Source organism: Bipolaris zeicola, assembly GCF_000523435.1.
Source record: "Bipolaris zeicola 26-R-13 unplaced genomic scaffold scaffold_127, whole genome shotgun sequence".
Taxonomy (NCBI): domain Eukaryota; kingdom Fungi; phylum Ascomycota; class Dothideomycetes; order Pleosporales; family Pleosporaceae; genus Bipolaris; species Bipolaris zeicola.
Window position 1 is genome coordinate 21,529 of NW_006912176.1, and position 26,796 is coordinate 48,324.

The following is a 26,796-nucleotide window of genomic DNA, read 5'->3' on the forward strand; positions in this document are numbered from 1 at the left end:
ACCTTATTGCCTGCCTCTGCTTCTGTCTCTGTCTCTGCCTCTGCCTCGTCATCTGCCCTCTCGTACTATATCACTGACCTGTTGCGCCTCGTCGTGAGATACAAAATCCGCCGAACCCCGCCTGGTTCTACTTCGGCTCATTTCTCGACCTTGATACCACCGGAACCGCTACCTGCCCTTCGCACCACCACATCACCACATACATTTCACCATGAACGCAACCAGGGCACTCGCTCGCCAGCCCTTGATCCGCTTCTTGGGCAAGCGCACCACTCCTTCGCGTATGTTCTACAGCAGACGAGCCTTGCTTCGCGTAACTAACATTGAATTGCAGACATTGATCACACCCCGCACGTGCACCCTGCCTCTCACATGAAGGAGCTTCCCTCGTCATTCAAGGCCTACCGACAAAAGGCACAGCAGCACGGCCCGCTCAACGCAAACGCTAGCGGCCTTGTCGGTGGTCACATTGGCGGTGCAGCTGGCAGGAACCTTGGCCCCGTCGAGGCTGGAAACGGCCTGTACTTTGATCGCTCCGAGCTGCCTGCCCGCTTCCAGAACCTGTCATGGACACAGGCCGAGATGGAGCTGCTCGAGTCTGGTGGTGCCAGCCAGTTTGCGTAGATGGGCAAAAGATAACGACGCGAAGATAAGGCAACGGTTGAACGAGCTAAGAGGGACTGACGTTTTACGTTTACGCGCTCTAGTGCGGGGCAGAGGATCAAAACTGGCAACGAGGCACGGCATGAGAGCTAGACACGAGGTTTCGCGACAGAAGTGAGGGGCACGTGGCTGCCTTGGTTCGATACCCATCAAGATGGACATTTCGAGGATACTAGCATTTGGGATACGGCATGGTTTCTTTTTACAATCTTTTTTTTTGCGTTTTGCTAGGGACTGTATTGGGACTGTATGGGTACTGTACGGTGACAAGAACGGCATTCATTACTTATTCAACACGAAATGCATAAACAATTGATAATCGACGTTGGTTCTGTGCAATCTGCATGTGTCGCGTGCACTTTGTATTGATTTGAGCATTTCTCGCTTGCCAAAGAAGCAATAATCCAACTCACATGTATTTTGATGCCTGCGCAACACTCCATCTGCCCGAATCACCCAATTAACTGTGACAATAACCGTTGCAACGATGGCGACATTGTACAACAAGACACGCAACTACAAACCCCCACATGGTTGACAATGCGCCGCGGAATCAACTCGGGCAGTCTTCGGATGAGTGGGTAAATCCAACTCCACCATCCCACCTGGCGCCATCCCACCTGCTACCTCGGCACACATCCCCGCCTGGCCCGACACGCACACACAAATCAACATCTGACAAGCAAGTCAGTTGGCATTCAACCCCACTGGAGCCGAGCATCCGATTTATTCTCTAGGGAGCAGGTGTCGCAAATGATATTCCCCGACCTATTCTTGCCACACCCAATCGCAGCGCATCAAGCACCGTAAGCTTATGCCCAAGTCTAGAATTTCGGGTTTTACAAAGCAAATATTAGCAGTAGCGCTGCCATGTGTAAATAACACAGGGAAATAACAATATCGGTGGGGCGGAAAGGGCATGCAGGATGACAGGCCTAGCCCTTTGTCTTCTCCAATTCCCCTAATTCCCCAATTTAAACCAAGCTTACATGCGCGCCCATGGCATGTTGGAGCGAGCAACCAGATGGCAGCATTGTGGCAAACGAAAAAAAAAGTAGTGGACCATCTCTGGTGTTACTTTCCTTATCTAGAAATTCCCGACACAATGAGGCGTGTGTGTGGAAGATAGGTAGGTATACCGTCGGATAACTGAAAACAGCACAAGAAAGTATCCGGAGTTTCCATTTCTCCAAGGTTTAGGTTTTAGGGTCAGACGAATGGGGGATGAACGGGTAGCGTATAGTGTACAACTAGCCACTACTGCCTCCCACCACATCCGGAGGAACAGACAGGGGTTCCCGTCTAAGTAGCAAATGTTGGACGGATTACGTGGTCGGTTTTCTATGCATACTTGTCAAAAACGTCTGTGCACCATTGTACTACTTACCCCTCAGTGGCTCTTCTGGAGCCCCACTACTACGACTCTACTATGCGCTTGTTTAACATTATCAAACTCATCTAGTAAGCAATGAGACAGACAAGAGATGCCAAAATAAGCTAGCAAAATAGTGTCTTCGGTCAGTATCGCAACTATGGACTCGTACTAGGACTCTACTTACAGCTCCCAGCTCCATCTACGGTCCACCACGGCGTTAGCCATGAATGTAGTAGGGCTCCCGCCAAGCACGCAAAATTGTAATGGACCTTGACCTGGTGGAGTGTCTGTTACACGAAACACAGTATTCCAGAAGACACTCCCCACGAATAGACGAAATCGGGCGGTGCTGCGATACTGGCCCCAAGGCTTCGCCCGTCCGCATGCCCTACAGAAGATATTTAGATAGGACGTAAAGTTTGGAAAAAAAACCCAAAAAAACCACCCTACGGTCCGCAATTCGCAATATGCGGTAGTCTTTATCGACGACGACGTTAACGCCGAGGGGGGATACCAAGGAGGTTGTTCCCCTATAGACTCTCTGGCGTCGGCGGACAAAGTCACCGTCTTTCGACAAAGTGCGTCACGCGCGAATCTTGCCTACGGGGTCCATAGGGTGGCGAACAGCACGGAGACCGACGGTGAGGCCATGGTCAAGTATCTGTCCCAAGAAACTGAGCTGGTAAAGAAGCTGCTCGTCTATCTTCCCTTCCGGAGCATGGTGCAGTCGCTCACCCGCGAGCTCAAGTGCTTCCAGTACGAAGGGCAGATGCGGGAAGAGGAACGACACAAGAACCACCGTGGCTTTACCACCTGCAAGTCGGGCATCATGGTCGCGACGACGGCCTTCAATGCCGGAGTGCATGTGCCCGACATCTGATGCGTCATTCGGTTAGAAGAGCCTGATCATCCCATCACATGGTCCTTATTTCATGGACTCGGCCGTCCTGAGCAAGACGCTTAAAACCTCCCGCCTTTTCCACCAACAATAATAATAAAAAGTTCAACACCAGCTACACCATTAGGATACCGGTGGAGACCGCTGGATTCCGAGTCCGTTGAGGACAGTTACCCAGTATCTACGGTTTGTCATCTGCCAGTACAATCAATCGCGCTAGATCATCCCTACGACCAGGCTACATCTATCAGGATATACTCCAGCATACGGAAAGAACACGCTGTCTTTACGGATTCACTTCCATATTTGTGGGATAGGGAGTATATTTATTAGTATAGCGAGTTCGTTCCACCTGGATATACTCCAACACAATGGGAGAACTGGCGGTCTTTACGGACTCTCTTCCAGTCCACGACTATTGCTGTATTCGCTCAGCCTTGTCGGATAGGACGTTAAACTTATACACAGATAGATAATAAATACACACAAATAAACATGCATACAAAGATACATACGAGACGAGTGAGATAAGATCACAGCGGATGACTATACCTTGGTCAATCCACGACGTAACCAATGCAAATAGAGGGCTTACAACGTAGGAAAACACCAGTGTTCACATACTCCCAGTCCATATCAAGATATCAGCAGGAGATATCTTTTGTGGTGGATTTGAGTAGAGAGCTGGTTCTGCCTTACCATCAGCTTTTCCCCACATTAGTATATTTTAGCCTAGTTTTCCAGTTTAAACAGTTGCTACTACAACCGTGATACCATATTTTTCAATATAGCTATATAGCTTCACACCCCTCAAGATAACAGTAATCAATCCAATACCACTACAAAGAAAGACGCTGGCAAATCAATCGGATCTTAGCAAGTAAGACACTGACGAATACAGACTACGTATGTGGTCCCGATACGATTGCAAACCCTATTGTTACACCTGGTCGGGGTTCCCTACACTATTTACCAAGGGCCCTGTCCTATTTCCTTCGAATATGGTAGGAGTATGCGTACGCGCAAATGTCCGTGCTCGTAAGCAGCCAGCGATTGGGCGGCATGGCGCGATATACTTACGTAGTAGCGCCAAAGTTAAGAATGGCGCGGCAACGGGGAACCAGGGGGGGGGGGGAAGCCAGAAGATGAGGTGAGATTTCAATCTCAAGAAAAAAAAAACATGTCAGGGGATAAACATCTGTGTGTGTGTGCACGCGTGTGCGCTGAGAGAAAGTTTAAACACCCCGGAATACAAAATCGTCACGGGTTTGCCCTTGAACTCAAAATTTGGCGTTGCCTTTCACGGTGTAAGGTGGTGCATGCGTCGCGGTATTACCATAGCTTTTCCCCTTCCATCCCTCGTCCTTGCAAAACGGCGTAATGTGTGTATATACTTACCAGTGGTACTAGTTTGTCGCCAACGACAAACATGCGCATCATGCATGACTTTTTCTCATCCCCAGTCGTTCGCATAACCCCCCCCCCAAGTCTGCATAATCCCCAGAGACTAGAAATAGCAATCTCCTCGCTTCGTGGGGGCCGGATTAGTTTGATTCGGCCCCCCCCCCAAAATACACACCTGTTGTTATTTTACTTAATCACATCACATCACAACACACCACCAGCCCCTTGCCTTACATACTTACTACCCTACTAGTGCCAAACCATGGCGCCAAACAAGTCCGTCTTTCCCTCAGCGCCTCCTCAGGCAACCCAGGCCAAAACCCATGAAACACTAGAGTAACCCGGAGTCGCGCCGGGGTTTTTTTTTTCGCAAACAAAAGATTGAACGATTCAGAAAAAAAAGGGGGGTGGAGCGGCGGGGGGAAGAAACGGAAGAGTGAAGTGAGGGAAACCATTGTTTCAAACTCGTCACACAAGTAATATTCTGTTAATTAAGCCAACCAACCAACCAACCACTCATTTGTTTACATTCATCTTTACTTGAGACAAGACGACATTCTTTGTTTCCCCGGCAATATACATATATATATATTTCTCTTTTCTATTTTTGACACCGTCCCTGAGGCAAAACACATTGTTTTGTCGCACGAAAATCGTGTTCGAGTCGTGATAGCAAAAGGCGATTTGACTTTTGTTTTCTTTTTCTTTTTTTAAAAAAAAACTTGTCGAGACAATTTATTCCATGCCTGTCCCGTGTACGCAGGGCCCCGGGGTAAAAGTGGAAAAAAAAAAGAGGAAAGAGCTGAGCCGGGTCATTGTGGCTGGAGACAAAGAGGGTCTGTGTGTGTGTGCATTGACGGATTCGGGGGGGCAGGGAATGCAACGTCCGTCCGTTGTAGTAAGTGGCTGTGTAGTAAGGTAGCCAGTGGCTGTGCAGTGCAGTTGCAACGTAAAGTACGGACCAACAAGAAGAGAAAAAAAGGACGTGCGTTGTCGTCGTCGCCGGGCTTGTTCGTGTCTGTTTGCATTTCGGCAGTTTTTTTTGGTCTAGTTTCTTAGTCCTCTCGAGCAGGAAACCAAGGAAAGAGCGTGAATTTACGAGTCAAGGATGCTTGCGCGTTAATACGATAGCTCAGGTTCCTATTGTTAGGGGTGAGGCACACGTATTCACTCTTAGCTGGATTACGATGTTCGCTCGCGGAGACGCGGAGACATGTCATTGGCCATGTGCGTGACATTAGAGAACCCAGATTGGGGGCAGTGCGCCGGAGCTTGGAAGCCACGGCAGAAACAGGGAAATCACGATGTGCAAGTGTGGGAAATTTGTTTGTGTTTTTGAGACAATGCATGCTTGCACACGATCGTCATGTTGATTCATTGTTTTGTGGTATCTGAATTGTGCCTGAAGATGACGAGCATATGGGTATCTAAAGAAGGAGGTTTGAGCCCATACACCGGATCCCTAAAGCTGTGTACATGAAAGTGAATGGATAATACATGGTCCCAGCATGCTTGGGGTTAAAGCCAAGACATTGATTGGTAAACGAGTGACGAAGAAAAGAAGGTGAGTCGTAACAAGGTCGTGCAAAGCGCTGACCCGGCCTGCGCTAGCTAGATTGCAAGAATCTTGGGTATATTGATCATGGCGAGAAGCGCCTCTAGGACAAGCTTAGGCCAGGCTCCAGTTGGCCTTGAGACGGGTGGTCTCGGTGATACCAAGAGCCTTCCAGGCAGCGCGGGACAGGTCAATGTCGTAAAGACCTTCGCAGCCAGGGCACAGGTCCATGATGGTGGCCTCGCACTTCTTGCCCTCATACTCAATGTTGATCTTAGCACCGCACCATGGGTTGCTGGAGGCACCAGTCATGACATCGTAGGTGGAACCACCCTTGGCGTTCCATGCACCCTTGGCAATGGCGACGACCATCATGTCGTCGGTGAGGGGCTCACCACAGGCACCTGCAGCACCGGTGTTGTCGTAGACAGTGATGTCGACATTCTGGTGAACCTCACCGCCAGAGGATGATGACTCAGTGGTAGGGTACTTGGCAGGAGCTGGGGCGGGAGCTGGAGCAGGTGATGGGCTGGGTGTTGGGGTGGGAGTTGGGGTAGGAGCTGGAGCAGGAGTGTAGACCTCCTCAGGCTGAGGAGCTGGGGCAGGAGCTTGGGAAGGCTCTGGCTGAGGCTCGGATTGAGGCTCTGGCTGAGGCTCAGGCTTGGGAGAAGGGCTTGGGCTTGGCTTGGGCTGCTCCTGGACCGGAGGAGTGTAGACTGGAGGAGCAGGAGCACTAGAAGCAGGAGCACTAGGAGCAGGAGCACTAGGAGCAGGAGCAGGAGTGTAGGCCGGGAGAGCAGCTGGGGTGCTGGTAGGAACGGGCTTCTTCTGCTCGTAGAAAGCAGCAGCAGAGGTAGAAGAGACGGCACTGGGAGTAGGCGTGGGCTCGTCACCGTAGACGGTGGTGTAGATGACGACGACCTCAGTGACGACCTCGGTCTTGTAGACAAGGGCGCGCTTGTCGACGGGGGCGGCAGCGGCAATGGAGCCGAAAAGGAGAGAAGCGAGGACAGTGGAAGCCTTCATTTTGACGGTGGATATGAGAGTTGGTTGGTTGTTGTTGTTTTTGGTAGTCCAAGGAGTTGGCGAGTAGTGTTTTGCAGAGAGAGGTTTCTCAGGGAATGGCTGAACTGGCTAGCAGTTTCAAGAGTGAGGTTGTCGCGTTGACAAGTCGAAGACAAAGTGTCTTGGAGAGAGAGTGGAATGAATGAAGGTAGAACAAAGCCTCAAGCCTGTAGAAAGAATGATACAGGAGGAGGGCGGGCGACTGAAATATAGAGAGAGTGGTGTGGGTTAGCGGAGGAGAGAGAGAGGTGAGGGAATGCAAGAGGGTGGGTGCGTGGGTTCGGTTGGGCCTTGACGCTAGCGCCGAGGCACGGCCCCTTTTGCAACGTGCCTGGCCCGCCTGCATCGCATCGCATCCTCCGCGCACGACGAGGCCGAGTGAATGTGGCGCTGCCATGCCGGCCCGGTCACTGGTCGAACGGCGTGTCCCTGGCGCGTTCAACAGTGCGCAGAGTCTGCAGCCGTCCACTTTTTTTGCTTATATGCGCGTTCGAGTACAGGTGCATGCTCCGTGTCAGGCCCGCCGGCGTGTCCGCCCCCCCCCCCCCCCCCGCTGCGCAGATGCGACGACTTTGTTTTCGGCCTTGTGTGTTTGCTGTGCTGACAGTGCGTTCGTGTGTGCGTAATTGAGGCTGCACTGCAAATAGGGCACACAAGGCGCACGCTGGTTTCATGCGTCCGCAAACGGCAAGGGCGGGGGTCAGCGCGGCGGCCAATCAGAGCGCTGTTCCTGACGATCACTAGCGCCCGGGCCGTCGGCGGCCAGGGGCAGAGCTGCCAGCTGAACCCGCTAAACGAAACACTCTCACCCAGCTGTACTCTCCTTCACCGGCTCCGTATACCGGCACACACGTGTATCCTCTCCAGTCGCCCCCGCCGCCTGCGCTGGCGCACCACAGCAGCAACACCAACGACAGCTGCCACCATCCCGTGTGCACATCTCCCGCCTCCATTGGCCGCCTCTTGTCCGCCCCGAATCCGCTGTGCCCCCATTTGCGCGCCGTGGCCCCCCGACTGTCCAAGAATGCATCACGCCGCCAAGGTGACATCGACTGCTGCATGCCTTTTTTGCCGGACTTGTCATCGTCGCTCGTCGTTCGCTCTTTGTCCTGCGAGCCCTGCCACTCCGCAGCGTGTGGCCTTCCCCGTCCCACTGCCATGCACTTGAAATGAATTGTGGGCCGCCTGTTCCCTGCTCCCCGTCCTGACTGGGTAGCTCTCGTCCCGCGCGCCAGCTATGCGCGAGAATTTTGACTTTTGCCTTATCCACTTATCGATTACGATAGGATAGCTATCCATCTGCATCTGTCATACCACTGCGTTGCCCATCTTACCCGACCGCGCGTCCTTACAGCTTCTCCGACTGCTACCTCTAGACAACCAACAATGTCGTCATTAACCCGACCAACTTTCCCTCTACATCATCCGGTCCACGTAAAAGGCAAAAAACTACTCTAGTCCTACCCTCTAATCCGCTTGCCGAACAAAAGCCGTGCAATGGTACAGTATGAGTGCTCGGCACACGTCGTCCCAAGATGTCATCTTCAAAGGGTTTCTTTTGTTCCATGGTTCACTGCCCGGATTCCCAAACGCCTTACTCCGTCAGAATTTTCTCGCTTGCTCATCTCCACCTCGCCCTTACTACCCTTAGCGTATCTCCCGTCATAGCTGCGTACATACAAGCCTCTTACGTTGAGAAACCCCCATGTCCAACAAAAACCCGCCACGGTCTAGAATCGTCCGGTTCCCCTCACCATTTCTAGCCTGAACCTCATCTTTTCGTCATGTTGCATCTTGGTACCTTAGACGCCATCCAAGGCTTCTGCCGAACAATGCACTCGTAATTTTTTCCCTTCCCAAGATCCCGCAAACGGCTCAACTCTGGGTCAGGGTGTCATGCACACCATGTCTCCTTTCTCCGGCATTTTTTCTTTGGCTCTTCCCTAGTGCAAACTCAACTTTTATGGTACGTAACAAAACTTAGTCTGTGTAGTTTTCCATACGTGCTTCTAGACACTCCTACTACAAATCAATACATCAGAAAAGGCGTGTCGCACTCTTCAGCACGCTTAACATCATCATCTCCACACACACGCCACGCCCTACCACAACCATCATCTCCACCCACCCAGAAAAAAATGAAAAAAAATTGAAAACTCGGCACACCGGGGAAGACGGCGGGTATGCGAACATTTACCCCGCGACCTAAACTCGTCCTTTTCTTTTTTTCTCATCTCATCTCTTTCTGGCTGTTTTGCGGAGATTGCAAAACACAAAGAAGAAGAAAACAAAGAAAAGTTCGTTTCCTGCACACGCGCCACCGACGGGATCATGATTTTTGGAAACTCTGTCCGTGTCGGAAACAATGCCTCAGGCACCGACGTTGTAGCATGTGCATGCACTAGATGATCTCTTTGCCTCACCCCAAGAAAACATTACCCAATGCGACCTGTTGAGAGGTCTTGTTGTGCTTTAGTCCATTTTCCTATGTTATCCACCCTGATAAAATATGCTCATCGCATCGGTCTCCGTCATATGCGACCTCTTGTTACTTTTTTTGACGGGTTTCTTTGTTTTTGTTTTTTTTTCGGCTTCACATGCAGGGCCCGATCGTTATGCTTTGTTGTTGCCTCGTGGCATGTTCCGTTGTTTGGGCTCTACTCTTTGGGGCACTTGGGTTCCTGTGACTGTGCTTGCTTTTCTTATTTTCGGAGTGCAAATGGCTGTGCTGAGGCGGGGTTATTTGTACCACGTGCTTAGCATATGACATGATGATTTTCCATGACTTTTCTTCTTCTCCCTTCTCTCTTTCTTGGTTGATGCGGCAAGTAAGTGATGATTGGATACTTGATCTATTGTGGACTGATATGGATATGTTATTGTTCTCGATAAAGATGAAGATACATAACGTATGTTTTGGCATTCCAATCCTAATGTTGCTGAAACAGGTCTCCCCTATCTACTTTCCCAGATTTAACTGGTTTATTCAATACTGTGACATCGAGCATGACCAACGGATACATGATGTGAAGTACTTTATTAATCTAACAATGGCTATTCTTTGCCATCTTCTTGATTGAAATGTCTCACGCAAGTGCAACGAGGTTTAGACTAGAAAGTATAAGAAGCGAAAAAGAGACCCAAGGTTACTTGCTGTCGTAACCAGCATCTATGGAATTTGGCATTGCTACGGACACTTTTACTGAATACTACTGTGCCATTCTCGTAACTTTTGGTGGATAGATTCAATGTTCGTCCATCTCAGTGCTGAAACAAAGGCTCTGAGCAAGCATGGTTTGATTGAAATGCTTTGTTAGACGTAGACTTTCCACGATCTGTAAGTTCCTTCCCTCACTGCTACTGCGGTCCTGTGTGCTTTCGCCATCTCTACCTCCAACCCAGCCTCAATATAAAGGTCTGTTAACAGATCCACTGTTTTTTGACGTTCCCCGATCACCGCATAGTCGAGTGCGGTTCTCTCGGAAAAATCTCTAGCCTCCATATAGGATTTGCATCCATGTTCTATCAACAATTTGCATATTTGAACAGATCCGTTCGCAGCAGCGTGATGCAACGGAGTAGTCCCATAAGCCGTTGAGATTCCTGAGCTCGCGCCTGCTTTCAACACCTTATGAATTGATTTGATCAACAAACTATACTCATCGAACTGGCACAATATGTGCAGTGGTGTTCTCCCAAGTATGTCTCGACTATTCCATAGGGCGATATCGTTCCATAAGCGTTCATCCTGTTCCACAACAAATGAAAGTTCTTGATCGTCTTCAAAAACGCCATCAAGTATACGATGCAAGACTGTCCTTCCCAAGCAGTCAAAATATCCTATATGCGATATCGATGTCTTCCAATTCTTCCAACTCACTGAGTCATCATGGAAAAGTCCGAAAAATCTACTCTGCTCGGCAAGTTTGGAAAGGCCCAAAGATTCAAGCGCCACTCCGATTTTCTGTGGTACTTCAGTTGACAAAGTGGTATAGATTTGTATTTCTTCTTCCAGTTTGTCCTCACCGAGCTGATCGCCATGGTACTTGAGCAGATGTTCCTTGAACAGAAAATTTCTGCATGAGTCCATAGAATCTCTAAGCCCATCAATCGGTATCTCGTCATTGCTTTCCCCGCAAAGAGGGCAAGTATCAGTCAGAGAGTTGGGAAATACAGCGATGATTAGACTGATAAGCGAAGAACGTGTCGGAAGGGTTTCCGGGGACTGTTTCTCAGTCAAGAGTTTTGCCAAGCATGGGAGAATTGCTTGATAGTAGATGGCATTGACAAAAATTCTAAATTCTGAAGCCGGATTTTCGTTAATGCGAAAACGAAGGCCTGCAAAGAACGAGTCCATGGTTTCGAAAAGTTCGTCAAGCCTTGTTCTAGCCATGGCCATCATTTCGTAGTAGCTTACGAGAGTTGCACTGTGAACGTCTCAACCTTGCTGGTCTTGTTTCGCAGAACTTGGAGGGCATTAACATAGATTTGGTCAAAGCTGATTTTCAAGGCATCTGGATCGATTGGCGGGGGAATTTCGTCGTGAGTTGGTAGTAAAGACTTCGATGGAAGCTTCCTAGGGCGTATCACACGGGTTCCTTCTGAGCAAAGAAGCCCCTTTTCAGTACAGCGGTTGCATTTTTCCGAATCTTGCCGAATACACTGATTTTTGATTGTTAGTACGAGTTGTGGAAACCTGCATCGAATTGTTTTTACGTGGCCATTGGACTGAGACTTGCACCCCGATAATCCAATTATGCATGCGCGCAATCACTTACAGCCTTTTTGTCATCCCGGCACCTTTGGCACTTGGTCATATTCAGCTTGCGTTTTTTTCTCCCTGAAATTGATGGCAAATGCTGCTCTTTAGGATGTTCTTGATGTGGCTCCACTTGGTTTCCCTGTTCATGATCCCGTTCATGTTGCATCTGTTCTCGCAATTCTTGCCAATTATGTCCATTCACGTCCCGAGCCTGATTCGGCTCCAAGTGAGCAGACTGGACTTTTCCGAGTAGGTTACTAGGCGCTTCATTTGTGTTTTGATGAGAAATCAAGTTGTGACCACGGGACACAAATTCAATCTCCAGACACGCTTCGCATGTTGTATGACCGCAGTTCGAGCACAGGTCAGGAATGGAAACTGAGGCAAATAACCTGTGACATCCACAGCATATCCTGCCAGGGACGCGGGGGGTACGTTCTGTTTGATACAGGTGATTTATTGGGTGGTCATTCAACTCGTTGGTGTTCCTGAACATGATTGAGGTCGGGATGTTCTTCGAGGTGGAAACGGCGGGTAATTCAAGAAATGGAGTACAGATGGGAGAAGGTCGTGAATGAAGAAAATTGACTGTGATGGGCTGATCAGCCTGGTGGAAGAGAGAGGGAACTTGGGATATGCATCGCGCCTTTTGTATATATGTGAAAACCGCCCTGTTTGGTGGTCACTATCCAGGTGCGACAAAGCGCGAAAAGAGCATGTAATAACCCTTGCGACAAAGTGCGATGGGGAGAACGCTGTGGGTTCGCATTGCGTTGGCAATACCAGCTCATGCAAGCCACAACATGGCTGTGAGCCTAGCCTGTCTGCACCCATTCCCTATGTACTTACCATTGGCTATCGCACTTTGTCGCAGTTTCAAATGCCCGGGGCTGTGTATCATCCTGCACGGTATGATTTCAGAAGGATTAGTTAGGCTCCCTTTATTGGTAGTCGCACATTGTCGCAGTTGGGGGTCGAAGGTACATCTAAGCATGACTTTGGGCTCCTACTAGTTTTATCGTTAGCATCGCACATTGTCGCGCTTTTCCCATACCAACTGTGGGTGTCATGTAGGGAAGCCTGAACTCAGCTCTACGCGCTTATTTGACGTCGCATCTCATCACACTTCAATTCACACCAAGTATGGTTAATGCCATACCGATAGACGGGTAATGCGCCTTGTGGATCCATTCTTTGCCTACGGGGGCACTGCACTGTCCAACTCTCCTCTGGTCGCATCGCACCTCATCGCATTTTCGAGGATGCGATACTACTAACGGGGGCGCCACCTCAGGAACATAGGCCGGTACAGTTTGTCGCGTCGCACCTCATCGCATTTCGAAGATGCGATACTGACGGGGACACTTGCCTCTGCAATGTACATAAAGATAGCCCTGAGCCTCTGGCCCTAAACTCCTTCCCTTCAACCAAGTTCCGAGTGATCTCTCGTCAACATTCATTCCATTCAGTTTTTGAATTTCTTCTCGCAAGCGTACTCTACGACAAAAGTCAAATCCCACCCTGCTTGATTTGCCAAAACCATCATCCGCCACGCCCGCCATAAATACAAAGACATCAACGATGACCCCCACATCGTACATGAACGTCTCAAACACAGCCATGGCCTCTTCAGCAAACGAGGCAATTGTCAACAATGAGAATTCCGAGTCGCTTAGCGTGACAATAAGCTTTGGTGTACTGGGCTTGGTCGTAGCGATGGCAGGTATATTGATAGCTGTCCTACAGCTTCGACGCACGTCACGCTCAAAAAGAACGGTTGAAGTGTACGAGCTTCCGTGTAAGACTGGACATACCGAGTCACAATGCGCAAAGCTGACCGATTTTTAGAAGAACGCTTGAAGAACACGAAATATAGACAAGGTATTCGGACTGGCATGCATGGATGAGTGAGCGTTTGGCTGCCTAGTCAGACAGAATACGATGTAGTATAGAGTACACTGGGATATGTGACAGGGCTCAGCCAAGGCCTCAGGGCCTATAACCGTCGAAGAAGAGATGGGTATAAATATACAGCACCCGCGATGGGTGCGCAAATATATTGCGTAACTAATATTGTTAGTAGTCTAGTCATCTGATGCTTTTTTGATAGAATAGAATTTGGTTATTATAAAGCACAAGACTATCCTTCTATGTCAGCGCCTTCCTCCTTAGTGCGTTTCTTAGCGAAGGATACGAGAATGAAGGCCATGCATCGTATAGCCAACAGGTCTGGACCTTCAGACGTTAACAATCTGAAACCGGGCAGAGATGAGGATCTCCGATGTACATGAAAAAAGGCAGTCGAGAGTGGTTGACGTTGGTACGTATGGGGAATAGTGCATCGTCGAGCAATCGTATTACACAGCCGTTGAAACGTCGAACATGATGCAGCGTGGATGGGAGGGTTGGAAACTCTGGCGGCGAGTAAGGAGTCAGATGGGTAGGGCTGAGAGTGGAGGTTTCTTGGGCGTGGGCATGTGTCGATCATCTTCTATGAACTTCCTAGCTGCCGTAATAAAAGCCTTGGCACCGGGCAGCACGCGGCTTTACTGTGCATCCAGGTTTCGTCATCTTCTGTCAGGCAAGCACAATCCCATGGACCCCTCCCCAGCCACCGCGTCTGCCTTCTTTTCTCTGCGACGAGTGCTGTCGCGCCCATCTTCTCTACTACCTTGAAGGCTGTGTATATACGCGGCACGCCCGTGGCCACGTTCCGTAGCCGTTTTGTAGGCACCCTGAGCACATACTTACATTCGCCCGCCGCAGTTGTTCACCTATCCTGCGCGCTGACCACACCTCCTCTACGGATAACGGCCCCCTTCATTCTCGCCCTCATATCCAGGTCTCGCGCCAAGGGACTTGTTATTACTTGCATTGCCTACTACTTGTGGCTTGCTGCACTGAGCACCACCACTAAGCCCGTGCTTCGTTTCACCTCTTTGTAAACACCACGACTGGTGGCTCCCACTCCCGACTCGATACACTCGCGCGACTCCCGGTGCCAGACAGCACCCTCATCGCCATCATACATAATGTCTCTCACCGACTCCGAGTTGGAGCTGGTCAGCTCTGAGCTGCGGGGTAACAGCGACGACATTCCAGAAGAGCCCGACATGATACTTTCATCCGACGCCGACAACGCCGAGTCGTTCGCTCCCCCACCGCGCATTGCGGCGCGCTTCTATCGACATTCAGCGAACCGCCGCAAGTCGTCTGCGACGTCATCGCGCCGCAACTCGATATCCTCGACACATTCACACACATCGAATCGATCGTTCCGCAACAGCTGTCAAAGCCACCAGGTAGCCCAGCACCTTCGCCGCGCTTCCATACTCGAGGACCGCAAGGCAAGATTGGCAGATCGAGCAGCACATGCCGAGCAAGTCAGGCTGCGTGCTGCCCTGGCCAAGGCCGCCCCGCGTGGCTCAAACAGCGAAGAGCGAGCCCTCGCAGCAAAACAGGCCCGCGAGAAGCATCTCGCCCAAGTTGCTGCGTCCTGTGCCGAAGAAGTTAGAAGAGCCAAGAAGGTTGCTGAAGACATGAAAGAGCGCAAGGCCGCTGAGGAGCGTAGATATCGTATGGAAATGGAGGAGAAGTTGGCAGAGGCAGAAAAGAGAAGATTGGAATACAAACGCAACCCTCGACGACCGAGAACTGCCAGTTCACCTCCGGCCAGCCTCAAGCCACGCACCCAGCGTCCCGTCTTGTCAACTGAAGATGCAGCCAAAAGAATCCAGGCGGCCTGGAGAAGCAAGGTCAGGCGTGACATTGTCAGAGAATGGCTGAAACTTGGTCTATCCATTGAGGTGGTCCAGGAGACTAGTTTCGACGTCATCACAGGCATGCTTGCAGATGAGAAGCTGTTGAAGACGACTGATAGGATCATGACCTTGTTTGTGCTACTCCCCGATGCAGATCCAGTCCCCCGTAGCGCCGCTGTCAGGACCTTTCTCTCCTCGTATCTTATTCTGGGACACCCCACCCATGTTTTCAGCCGCGACGGTGACCAGGAGCAGGATCTGATTACCAAAGCCAAGGACCTTGTCATCAGCTTTGAGTCTGCTTTGGCCAAACTAACAAAGCTCAATGCCTACACTCCATCGCCCACACGCACAGAAACTGTTTTGCTAGCCCATAGTGCATTCGTTGCTGCCTTCAATGACTGGAAATCTCGTGATTCATCGGCGCTTGTTGAGACCATGGTTGCCTCGTTTGTCAGCCTGGACGAGATATGGCAAAGCGTCAAGGATGCGACAGTCGATGAAGTCGCCAATGAGTACAGAAACGGCATTCGGGACAACCAAGCTATATTGCTTAGCAGGATCAAGAAGCTGGCCGGCCCTGACAAAGCCCTTATGCTAATCAGGAAGGCTATACGCGAAAGCCGAAGGTCGAAGCCAAAGAAGAGGCCCGCAGGCGATACGGTTCGACCTCGTGTGGCCGGCGAGTCCACACCAGACTCTCCACTATCAGCCGAAAGCGCTGCCAAACAGGCAGAGGCTGCTTCTGAATTGGCGGCTTCTGGGCAGGCGAAGCCTGAAGACCCCACCACGCAGGGTCACCAAGCCCAGTCGCTATCCAAGGTCTTTACAGTGGTACCCGACAACCGCATACTCGTCCACGAGTTGTCAATTGACAAGGAGTACCGCATTGACCCTTCACCCACTGCCGACCTGCGCGATGCTCTCAATCGTGAACTATGTGACGCAATGCGACGGGGATTTGAGGACGGCGATAGTGCAAACTGGACCACTGCAATGGCGGAGAACATACGTGGCAAGTTGTTACGGCTGCTGAAGCCTGGCAACTCCATGCACACTCTCATTTCTGAGACACTTGATCCAGAGCATGTCAGCCGGCAATGCAGCCAAGGTGTCTTCTCATATGGCAAATTCTTCAACTTTATTGCCAGCATCCTACCCAAGCTTTGTGCACCGTTCCGAGACACGGAGGTTCAGGCGCTTGCTGAAGAACTAAAGGAGGAGGGAGATCTGTCGAGTATGATTGAGAAGTTGTTCAAGATCCTCCACATCATCGACCTGCTCTCACTAGATTACTCAAACTTCTTGTTGATGAATGCCGCTCCTACACTGATCAAGGAGGCTGTTGGCTACGAACAACGCATGTTCACGCAGGATCTGGAAGAAAACAAGATCACTCTTGACCGCACACGCCGCTGGTGGCGTAGTGCAGCAGTCAACATGCACACTGAGGCTGATCGCCGTGACCCGTGGAGCCAGGCCAATCCCCTCAATCGACCCACTGCGCACAAAATATATGCCCGTGGTTTAGTCGATCTGGCAATCGCAACTCCACCTCTTCGGGAGTCGGAGCTACCAGAGACACTCGAATTGGACCAAGCCCGGATTGCCCGAATCCGGGAGGACGCGCTTCGCATTACGACTATCGGAGGAATTCTCCTTACAGCTAAGAATCTACTCAAGCGGGATGTACGGTCACAGTGGAAGTCCGAAGCCAACAAGATGTGGCTGGTGCTCAAGGAAAACGGCTACATGTCCGATCCGTCGACACCGGCCAAAATTTCGTCCCTCCTCGAGTCATCGCGCAACATGCCGCCGTCGACACGCTCGCAGCTCTCGTCGACCATCACGAGACTCCTCACGCAGGCCGGGGCCGGCAAACTTTCCGACCCCGTGCTTAAGGTCCTTTTCCAGCGCCTCAAGACGCACATTTTCAATCGCGTCAGCGCCAGTAGTTCGGGCGAGCGAGTCAGAGCGGCGAGCACGGCGACCGAAGGCCTTGCTACCACGGGCCTACCGGAGTTTGTGTCTCAGGTTGCGGATATTTGCGAGCAGCTAAGTAAAGTGGGCGAGGTTGATCGCAAGTGCCACGGTAAGTGGTATGAGGAGATTGCAGAGGAGATGGAGAGGTTGGGGGTGGAAGGGGGTGAGGAGCTTGTGCGCTCGCAGAGCGTGGAGAGTTCGGGGGCTGCGTCTTCGTCTTCTTCGTCTTCGGTGTGAGACGTGAGATGTGAGACGGGGGAAAGATGGAAGGGGATTAATGGGATAATGTGGGGATTTGGCGTTTCGTCTTTTCTCTCCTTCTGTCTCTTTTCCGAGTCTTTCAAGAGACATTTTTTCTTTCTTTCGTTCTTGGGATGGAATGGGGGTTCTATGCTGTTCTCTTGTTCATGCCAACTTTTTGTGTCGTTGTTTACTTGCGAGGCGCTGCAGGTGTTTTCTTTTTCCCTTTCCTTTTCTTCCTATCTCTCTCTCTCTTCTTCTCTATTCGTACTCTTGCTTTCATCAAGTCTAGACCATGGCTCTCTTTCTTTCTTTTCTTTGATTTCTTTCACTCACGAGTAATATACCAAGGTCGGGACACGGGATGCTTTTGTTTGTATCTTTTGTTTTTTTCTTGGTATTTTTGCTGTTTGGAGCGGAAGCGAGTCATGTTTATACGTATATACCAAATCTTTTTTTCCATCATCTCTTCTGCCTTGCCTAGATTTGTGTTGTTCTTTGCTTTTTTTCTCTCTTCTTCTCCCGTTCACTTGATTCAGCTCTGTTGTGATGATGGGGTTTTGAAAACCTGTGTTTTAAATGTCAGGGCAGTGGCGCAGTGCTGGCTAAGTGACGTGAATGAGAGTAGTAAGTTCAAGTCAAACTGTCTTGTTTTTTTTCCGTCTAGATTGTATGAGAAGAGAGTGATAGAGTGCTCGTGTATGGACAGTCAGTTCAGTCAGTTCAGTCAGTTGACCAAGTGCAATTACTGTGTATGTGTGGGCATCGGCTCATCGTGCGCATAGTTCTGTTTCAGCACCAATCATGATCGCCGACTTGTTGCTGTTTCTTTCTCCTGGGAAGTCTCATGTATAGATCAGACAATGCATAGATCGAGATTGCATGTGCTCAGGGGTTCATAGGGCTCGGAACATGATGAATCAGTACAGTAGTCGAATAACACTGTCAATGGAAAGGGATGTACTTTTTTTTTCTTTTTTGAATGAGTGAATTTGTATATGTTTTTTTCTGTCCGTTGTGTAGAGACATGGAGAGTCGATATCGTCATATCATAGAATATTTATTGGTTTTTGTGAAGATCATGCCACATCGGAAAGAAGGAGAGATTATCATTGTCCGGTTTGTTGAATGTGCAGCAATCGGCGCTTTTCTTCTTTCATTTTTCCTCCAGTCATGGACGAGTTATGTCTGTGCGTTGTTTCTTTGCAGTGGAGGATCGCAAGGCGAGAACTAGTACCAAAGCGATAGGTTTCACGAAGCAGGTTGGAGATGCGCGTCGTCTTGTTCACCCGTACTGCAGGCAGTGGACGAGGAGAGCCACATGCATAGTAAACATTCTCCGATTAACCGAGTCGGTAGTATCAAAGATTTTGTTTGGGATGGGAATCGCCTACTGCCGGTGGGCCTGAAGCACCCGGAGGCCGACGTATGCCAAAGGTTGCTTTTCTTGCTTCATCGATCCGGCCCTTTGCAAGACTGATGCCAGGGACGACCCAGTCTCCACAGCTGCATTGCATGCCCTGCCAGGCATACTTGCCTACGTTGGTGTGGCACTTTGGGCACTCCAGACGACCGTCTAACTTGCCTTGTTCGAGCTCAGGTCGCATCCATGACAAGGGATCGAGGAAGTAATGGGCACATTTGGCCGAAGTAGGGACCTCGGCCTCGTCGTCTTTTGCAGTGTAAGAGGATCCATGTGATAGTAGATATTGCGAGGTTGCCAACGCGCGCCTAAAACAAGGTAAGCGCAAGACAGGAGAGTGGTGGCGGTAAGAGAATATAGGGTGACATCAAAGCCTTATCGTACGGCCCCACTTACCTGCATTTGCGACACCTTAATTCAAAGGCTGCAGCCTCATCAGCAACATGTTCGTCCTCAAAGCGGATCTTGTCAGCGTCTGGCGCTTGTCCACACGCGCGGCTCAACTCAATTTCGCGTTGGTAGACCCATCGTTGGTAGGCCGGGGTGGTTTCGACATCGAGTGGAGTGTGCATTTGAGCATAGAGGTTGAGCTGGTCCATGAAACCTGGGTTGGGCTCGCAGATGGACCGAGCTTGCCGAACGTGGGACAGGGCTTCGGAAGGGCTGATGTTGTGCTGCTGCATCAAATATGCGATGACAACGGTAGCCGATCGTGACTTGCCCATGGCACTAAGAAAGAAGGAGTGGTTGGCATATTGGTACGAGTAACGGGAGTGGAATCGAACGAGTAGCAGGGAAGCGGTGTGGAATTGGGGGAAGAATGGCCGAAAGGGCAATGCAGGCAGTTGCAAAGAGGAAAAGAAAAGGTGGACTTTGCATTCAAAGGATGCAGGACACGACGCGGGTGGGGGGGAATAACTGCACTTGCACTGTGGTGCATTGCTCCCAGCGACAGGGCACTGGAGCCGGCGGGTGTGGTGAAGATGGCAAAACTGCCAAGCAAGGCAGTCGGGGGCGGCGATCCAGGGTTGTGTGGGCACACGAGGCTTCAGCTCAGCAAGGGTGTTGACTTACCAGTGCACTAGGACGCCGCCACCTGCGTCGAGGCCTTCGCGAATGAAGCGATTCGTGGCCGGGAAATGCTGGAGGAGGTTCTCGTCGTCGACATCGTCGACCTCGACCACCATGTGCTTGAAGGGGGCAAACAGGGCGTCGTCGAGGGGCATGCGCAGGACGGACAGGACGTGGGTGATGTTTGCCTGTTCAAGGGCTTCACGCCGCCGCAGCGTAAAGATACTACCTCAGTGGTCAGACAGTTGGACAGTGGACCGGCAAGGTAAGACAAGGCAAAGGCAGCGGCAGCGGCAACGGCAACGGCAGCGACGACAACGACGGCGATGCAGCACGGCCTTGCAGAGAGGGGGGGTGATTCGAAACCACGGCGGGCGTCAACATTACGTACCCGCCAATGTACAGATTGAGGTTTCCGGGGACTCTGTCGAGGAGGGCCATGATGGCAGGTCGCAGAGCGGAAAGGGACCCGAAAATAGTCGGAGGCCCAAAAGGAGGGGCGCGAAGATCAAGGGCTTGGGGGTGGACGAAACGCAAGCGGGTGAAGAAGGTGTGCAAGTGAGGGTCTAATTTTCACCGAGGCTTCGTGATGGCGCACATCCGCCCAAATTGCGGACCCATTGAGTCTGGCGCCCAAGGCCGTATGGTGGTGCCTAGGCGATGACGGTGATGCACCATGGGGCGGCAGCAATCGTCGGAGATTTTTGCAGGCATGGGGTTGGTGGGCTGGGGTCATGGAGGTGGATGTAATGTGTGGTTGATGTGTGTAGTCGAGAGATACTAGAGGGGGGTGGATGTACATGTCATCCCAGCCAAGGCCATGGAAGAAGCCGGCTGAGCAAGACGACGACGCCGACGAGTGTAATAGATGGGCAGAGGCCGGTGTTCCCTGTCATGCGCGGCTGCCGGCGATCCGAAGCAGAAGGGTGCCAACGACAGCGCCTCCGACCATTTTTTACCTTTGCACCGTCGGCCATGACCAGTGTCAGGTGTGTCGTCGTCGTCGTCGTCGTCGAGCCAGCGGAACCTTCCGTACACCCGTGGAGCTGCAGTGCGCGGATCAGGGACTGCGAGCTCTGGCCATGGATGAGCCCTAAAGCCCCGTGTGCTAGTTTGCCCATGGCGCCTTATCTGCAGTGTCTAGCAAACCAAAGTGCGTGGAGAGCATCTAGTAGGAATCAGTATACGAGGCCAGCACGCGGACTGGCATGCCGAATCGAAGACGTGGGCGAGACCAGAGCGGGCCAGCGACAAACGGGGTCATGGAATCCTGGAGTCTTGGAATGAAAGCCCTGGCCTGTGGCTCGTGTGTTGGGCGGGCAGGCGGATGGGTGCAAGGCTGCCGTGGCGCCTCGTCCCGCATCTCGGCGAAGCGCATCACTGTTTTGGCCAAAAGGATGTGGGAAACGGGAGTTTGGAGTGACACGACTAGTGGTATTGGAGTGCTCTGCTAGAGTGTAGCTAGTAGATGCTGCTGTTTGGTAGGGCGGGCGGGAAATTCGATGGTGGATGACATGGCCCATGACTTTGGAGCGTCGCCCTGTCTCAAACGAGGTGTACCGCCGCTTATCTGGCCACGGGCTATGCGCATGCGGCCCACGTAGCAGAAACATGCTACTACTGTAAGTACTTGTAGTGGCGTGTAAGTAGACTACTTGCGAGGTACGGGTCTTGGGCGCTCGCAGCACAGACTTCGGCTTGAATCCGATACCCCGGAGTGTCTGCATGCTACCGCTCGTGGCAGCACGAGGCACCCATGGAGCGAGTGCGAGGCCAGACGACTCAGCCCCGAACAGCAGATCGGTAAGACGTATGGCGGCAGCAGGCAGCAGCAGTAGCAGCAGCAGTCAAAGTGTGCTTGTGCACTTCAGCACATACATGTGTAGGTAGATGAAGAGGAAGCTAGCTGGTCGGCTCGCACGTGTGACGTGTGGGCAGACAGATGGTTAGTAGATGAACATGTATGTACATAGTAGATACGTGTGTATGTATGTACATGTATGCATAGCTGCAAGTAAACCTAGTAAATATACATAGATGGATGCATGGCACTCGGATATCTATGACATGTGTACATGTAGGGCAGTACGTAAGTAGGTGAATATCAGATGGGGGGGGCAATGTCTCGCCAAGAAGCAGCGGGGAGGGGGACAGGGGGGCAGGCAAAAAGAGAGCAGCACAAGCAGGAGCAGAAAGCATGAGCAGAGCAGAGAGCAAGAAGAGGCCGGGCGGTAGGGCTGCGAGGAGGTTGCCCGTGGTGGGTGGGTGGTGGAACTGCTGGTCAGCATCTGTGCGCAGCGACCGCTTCCGCTACCCGCGTTGCAGGCTAAGCCGTAAGCGTTACGTCTGACGCTGTGCCGCCTGCACCTTGTCCACCCCCCATGGCCGACCAATCCGCGGTGCTGCGCTGGCTGCTCGACACCCAGCCTGGTCAGATGCCGGCTATGCAACCCTTGTCAGCCAGCAGGGCCAAAAAGGACCAGCCAGCCCGCCAGCCCGCCAGCCCGCCAGCCCGCCAGCCCGCCCAGCTAGCCAGCACCAACCATCGGCACTGTCCTGCCCTACCACCGCCCCTCTCACCGTTGCACCGGCCTGACGTACAGGCCATGGCCCTGCCTCGCTGCCTGTCCCACTGCCTCCTACCTGCCAGAAGGGGGGGGCCACAGGCGGGCGCCAATCCACACGATAGATTGTCGTCTCAATATGCCAGCTAAGCCCCCCTTGGTCGGCCTCTGGCTGACTGACTGACTGACTGACGGATTGACTGGACTGACTGCCCACACTACCCGCTCGCCGCCCACTGCCTGCCTGCCTGCCTGTCTGTCTGCCTCTCCTCCCCTCCTTTGCACGCACGCACGCACGCATGCACGCACACACTTACTCTCACTCACCTCCCCCACGCCGCCGCCGCCGCCGGGAAACCTCTGCCGTCGCCGGCAGCCCTCTGCCCGCAAATCCACGCCCTGCACCTGCGTGTGCGTCTACACTACTCACGCCAGTGCCAGTGCCAGTGTCCAGGGCCACGCAGCGTTGCGACTACTGGGCAAGCCCTATGCACGCAAGAGGGCCGGCGTGAGCTTCACGCTTCACGCTTCTGGAAAAGCCAGAAACCACGCCTACGACTAAGGCCTGCATGCCCTGACCCCTGCCCGGCAGAGTCTCCACTCTGTTGCTCCGTGCCAGGAGCAACACGCAATAACCAATCATTGTCCGTGAGCCTGCCCAGCGTCGTGCTTAATGTCTAACCCAGTCCCCGGTGGAGGTTCTCTTTTCTCATCCGTCTGCTGCTTGTGCTGCGTGCTGCTATTGTCGTGTCCAGTCGTGTCGCTCCCTCTCCCTCTCCCTCTCTCCACCCCAGAGGAAAAAAACTGTCTCGTCCCTAATGTGCTAAACGCCTTGCACCCAAAGCCTCTCATCCCTTCAACTCCACTCGCCTCCGGTCCACGCTAAAAAAACAGGGCCCTTACCCATAGGCCTTGCTTGGGCTGCTCTGCTGCAGTGTACCATGAGCATTGCATTCACCACAGCAATTTGACCATCTGTCTGTCTGCCGCCGCCGCTGCCAACATCCCATGACCAATAGTCTGCATCGACAAGAAGCAAATATTGTGGCGGTGCGGGCCAGAATTGTTTCTTCAGCTCGACCCTACACCAACGAGGGTCTCAGCCCTACGAGCAGCCTCAATCGCTAGTCAACGGGTACGAAGAAACCGCCCCCGCTCCCTCGACTACTTATCAGCCTCGCCCTCGGAATTCCCCCAACGACACGTAACTCCCATACCCAGGTAAGCCACACACTCACTGTCACTCTTGCAATACCCTTCAGCCGCTCCCTTACCCACCTCACTGCACTCTTCCCTGCCGGTTTCGGTCATGCCGTCTGTGGTTGCAGGCTAACTCTTCTGCGTCTAGGTCCGTGCCCACATACACTATCCAGTAGCCACTGTCTTTCACGCGTCTTGCTCGTCGCGACTCGCCACTTTTGCGGTGCTCGTGTGCGGCAAGGTACGCTTCAGCTACTACCCCCTTAGTGGCGGCCTGCCGACAATTATCGGCACCACCACAAACCATGTCCTCGACGCCGAGCATTCGCGTATATGATTCCCACCGCTATCCGCTACCACACCATACCCGAGCCTCGATAGGAAGCCCGGCTGTAGCAATGGCTATACCGAGAGTACGTAAGCTCGTGTTCCTGCTTGATACCTTTTTTCTTCTTCTTCTTTTTGTGTGTGTGGGCCTGGAATGGTATTGCCCAATTCGCATGCTTGAAATAGCATCCGAACACACTGCAATCCACTTCAGGTCCCTTGCCATTCACCATCCCATTTATTTTAACAATTGACTGACTGCGACGCAAATTTCACAGGCTCGCGATCAAGTCCCGCCACCCTTGCCTCCACCACGTCACATCGAAGACCTTAGGACTGGCCAAGACCCTGGTTGGCAATGGGGTAACACAAATAGTCCAAGGGACACAGGTTTTGGCGGAAATCGGCTCGCGACAGTTAAAGCTGGCTCGAGCTTATACGGTGGAGCCCCAAGCAACTACCCACGGGAGCCCGCGGGCAACTACATTCTTTCTCGCAACCGAGAACCTTCCATCTCCAGGTCACTCGAAGACATGAGCTCCGAACACAGCGGTCACAGCGATGAAGAACGCAACGCCAACTCTCGCCCATCGCTTGCAAGCCACCGCTTCACAAGTGAAAGACAGTTGGGGCAAAAGGCCCTACAAAACTCATCGCAGGCCTATGATAAGCAATTGCTCTCCAAGATTGGTGGCCCAAGTACACCCACAAGAACCACTGCACCTCCACTATCCTCTGGTAACACCCAAGATGCCGTCAATGACCCGCACACTTCGATACACAAACCCAATGGTCAATTGAAGCCGTTGACTGTACCTGCCCTCTCGCCAGGCTACACGGGCTTTCGTAGCCCCATATTCGACCCAACAGAGCCGTCCAGGGCACGCTACGGCAGCATCTCGACTCCAGGACCATTGGACGACACCTCTTCCACACACCGTGGTAGCTATGATCACAGCATGTTTTCAGATCCCGAGTTCAGCATGGAGGAAAACGGCATGCGCGACTTGAACATCAATGAGCGCAGCCCTGCCGAGTCAGAAGAGTACCAACTGGGCCCAAAGGGCGGCCTGAAACGGCGCGCCTCGTCGCCTCCCTCTGAAGCTGCGCGCGACGATCGTCCGACAACAAGCGGCCACAACGATCTATATCACCGTCGTTCAGCGCAAATGCTCGTCAACCGGAACTGCAATGCATCGCGGTTCCATTCAAACCCAAGTTCCTTGTCTTCAACCGGATCTGCAAGTCAACGTAGCGGCTCGATTGCGTCTTCGTTTGGCTTCTCCACAGCCCCAAGTAGTATAACAAGCTACGGCGGAGATCAGCGCTTGTCACCCAATGCGTTGTCACCGTTAGGGGAGACGGAACTGGGCCCCGTGTCGCCTTATGCAGCTAACAGGTCGTTGGATCCCAGCCCCCGCGGGTCCCTGTCACGACCTCCGCATCAGCGAGGCTTTTCGGAGACCGAGCATCCACAAATCCGAAAAATGTCAACAGAAAGCATGCTACAATCGCGACAGAATTCAATCGCAAACCGCCTGCCAGGTGCTTACATTTGCGAGTGTTGCCCCAAGAAACCTAAAAAATTCGACAGTGAAGAGGAGCTCCGGTAAGTGACATGGGTCGGCGTCTTACCCACCGCTATTTGCCCTACCCATGCCCGGATGACCATGCGCTGACCCCTGCAACAGATTGCACGAGCTGGAGAAGCAGTATATCTGCCAGTATTGTCCTAATCGTTTCAAGAACAAGAACGAAGCTGAGCGCCACCAAAACTCTCTCCACCTACGGCGACACTCGTGGTCATGCGCAACACTTGCCGGCGTTCATGCAGCTTTCCACCCCTCGGCTACTCGCCCGGCTGCCGCAGACGTCTGTGGGTATTGCGGTGAAGAATTCCCTAACCCTGCGGATTGGGAGGCTCGAGCAGAGCACTTGAACCACGTGCACAAGTTCGGCGAATGCAATCAAGCCAAGAAGTTCTTCCGTGCAGACCATTTCCGACAGCACCTGAAGCACAGCCATGCAGGGACCAGTGGAAAGTGGACTAACATGTTGGAAAACGCCTGCATGAGAGACGAGCCGCCGCCTCAAGAGCGCGTCGGCTCGATTGCCTCGATATCCGGCCCTTCGAGCCTTACAACCAAGCCCGGCGTCATCAGCGAAGCACATGACGAATCTTGATTCACCAAAAGTTTTACCAAACACCTAGGAGACACGTGCGGCACACCATCTCCAGGCTGATCTGACCGGAATTTATTCAAACGAAGCGCAGTCTATGACGACATTATTCAGTTCCATTCGACAGTAGCATTCTCTCCAAACCATTGCTTTTGGCTTACATATCAGCATTCCCAGGCATGGTCTTAATCTAGCAAAAAGTCTTTACAGTCGCAAATTGTCTTGCATTTACCATTCATTCCCGGCCAGGCCAGGGCGCTTCGGCATAACGACACTGATGATGGCATTTGGTTATACGTATCGGTATCAGGCAATCTTCTGATG

The 26,796-nt window shown here is 52.1% G+C and overlaps 8 protein-coding genes across 8 annotated transcripts; 4 read left to right on the forward strand and 4 right to left on the reverse strand.

Moving 5' to 3' along the window:
- Positions 1 to 211: 211 nt before the first annotated feature.
- COCCADRAFT_27868 (uncharacterized protein) lies at positions 212 to 624 on the forward strand (the record flags this gene model as incomplete). Its single annotated transcript, XM_007716098.1, has 2 exons — positions 212 to 281; positions 335 to 624. The coding sequence occupies 2 exons, from the start codon at positions 212 to 214 to the stop codon at positions 622 to 624; spliced, it is 360 nt and encodes a 119-aa protein (XP_007714288.1).
- Positions 625 to 6,009: 5,385 nt separating this feature from the next.
- On the reverse strand, positions 6,010 to 6,921 carry COCCADRAFT_38488 (uncharacterized protein; the record flags this gene model as incomplete). The annotated part of the gene is made up of 1 exon (XM_007716107.1): positions 6,010 to 6,921. The coding sequence occupies one exon, from the start codon at positions 6,919 to 6,921 to the stop codon at positions 6,010 to 6,012; it is 912 nt and encodes a 303-aa protein (XP_007714297.1).
- Positions 6,922 to 9,699: 2,778 nt separating this feature from the next.
- On the reverse strand, positions 9,700 to 9,876 carry COCCADRAFT_101411 (uncharacterized protein; the record flags this gene model as incomplete). The annotated part of the gene is made up of 1 exon (XM_007716108.1): positions 9,700 to 9,876. A coding segment is annotated over one exon (177 nt), but the record flags the coding sequence as incomplete, so codon positions are not given.
- Positions 9,877 to 10,273: 397 nt separating this feature from the next.
- COCCADRAFT_38489 (uncharacterized protein) lies at positions 10,274 to 12,218 on the reverse strand (the record flags this gene model as incomplete). The annotated part of the gene is made up of 3 exons (XM_007716109.1): positions 10,274 to 11,387; positions 11,522 to 11,622; positions 11,739 to 12,218. 3 exons carry the CDS (start codon positions 12,216 to 12,218, stop codon positions 10,274 to 10,276), a joined length of 1,695 nt encoding a protein of 564 aa, XP_007714299.1.
- Positions 12,219 to 14,197: 1,979 nt separating this feature from the next.
- Positions 14,198 to 14,398, forward strand: COCCADRAFT_38490 (uncharacterized protein; the record flags this gene model as incomplete). Its single annotated transcript, XM_007716110.1, has 1 exon — positions 14,198 to 14,398. One exon carries the CDS (start codon positions 14,198 to 14,200, stop codon positions 14,396 to 14,398), a length of 201 nt encoding a protein of 66 aa, XP_007714300.1.
- Positions 14,399 to 14,754: 356 nt separating this feature from the next.
- On the forward strand, positions 14,755 to 17,703 carry COCCADRAFT_101359 (uncharacterized protein; the record flags this gene model as incomplete). Its single annotated transcript, XM_007716111.1, has 1 exon — positions 14,755 to 17,703. One exon carries the CDS (start codon positions 14,755 to 14,757, stop codon positions 17,701 to 17,703), a length of 2,949 nt encoding a protein of 982 aa, XP_007714301.1.
- A 1,364-nt stretch (positions 17,704 to 19,067) lies between these two features.
- On the reverse strand, positions 19,068 to 20,641 carry COCCADRAFT_101380 (uncharacterized protein; the record flags this gene model as incomplete). The annotated part of the gene is made up of 4 exons (XM_007716112.1): positions 19,068 to 19,437; positions 19,526 to 19,858; positions 20,204 to 20,425; positions 20,592 to 20,641. 4 exons carry the CDS (start codon positions 20,639 to 20,641, stop codon positions 19,068 to 19,070), a joined length of 975 nt encoding a protein of 324 aa, XP_007714302.1.
- Positions 20,642 to 24,269: 3,628 nt separating this feature from the next.
- On the forward strand, positions 24,270 to 26,475 carry COCCADRAFT_101408 (uncharacterized protein; the record flags this gene model as incomplete). Its single annotated transcript, XM_007716113.1, has 3 exons — positions 24,270 to 24,377; positions 24,570 to 25,900; positions 25,983 to 26,475. 3 exons carry the CDS (start codon positions 24,270 to 24,272, stop codon positions 26,473 to 26,475), a joined length of 1,932 nt encoding a protein of 643 aa, XP_007714303.1.
- Between the last annotated feature and the right edge of the window lie 321 nt (positions 26,476 to 26,796).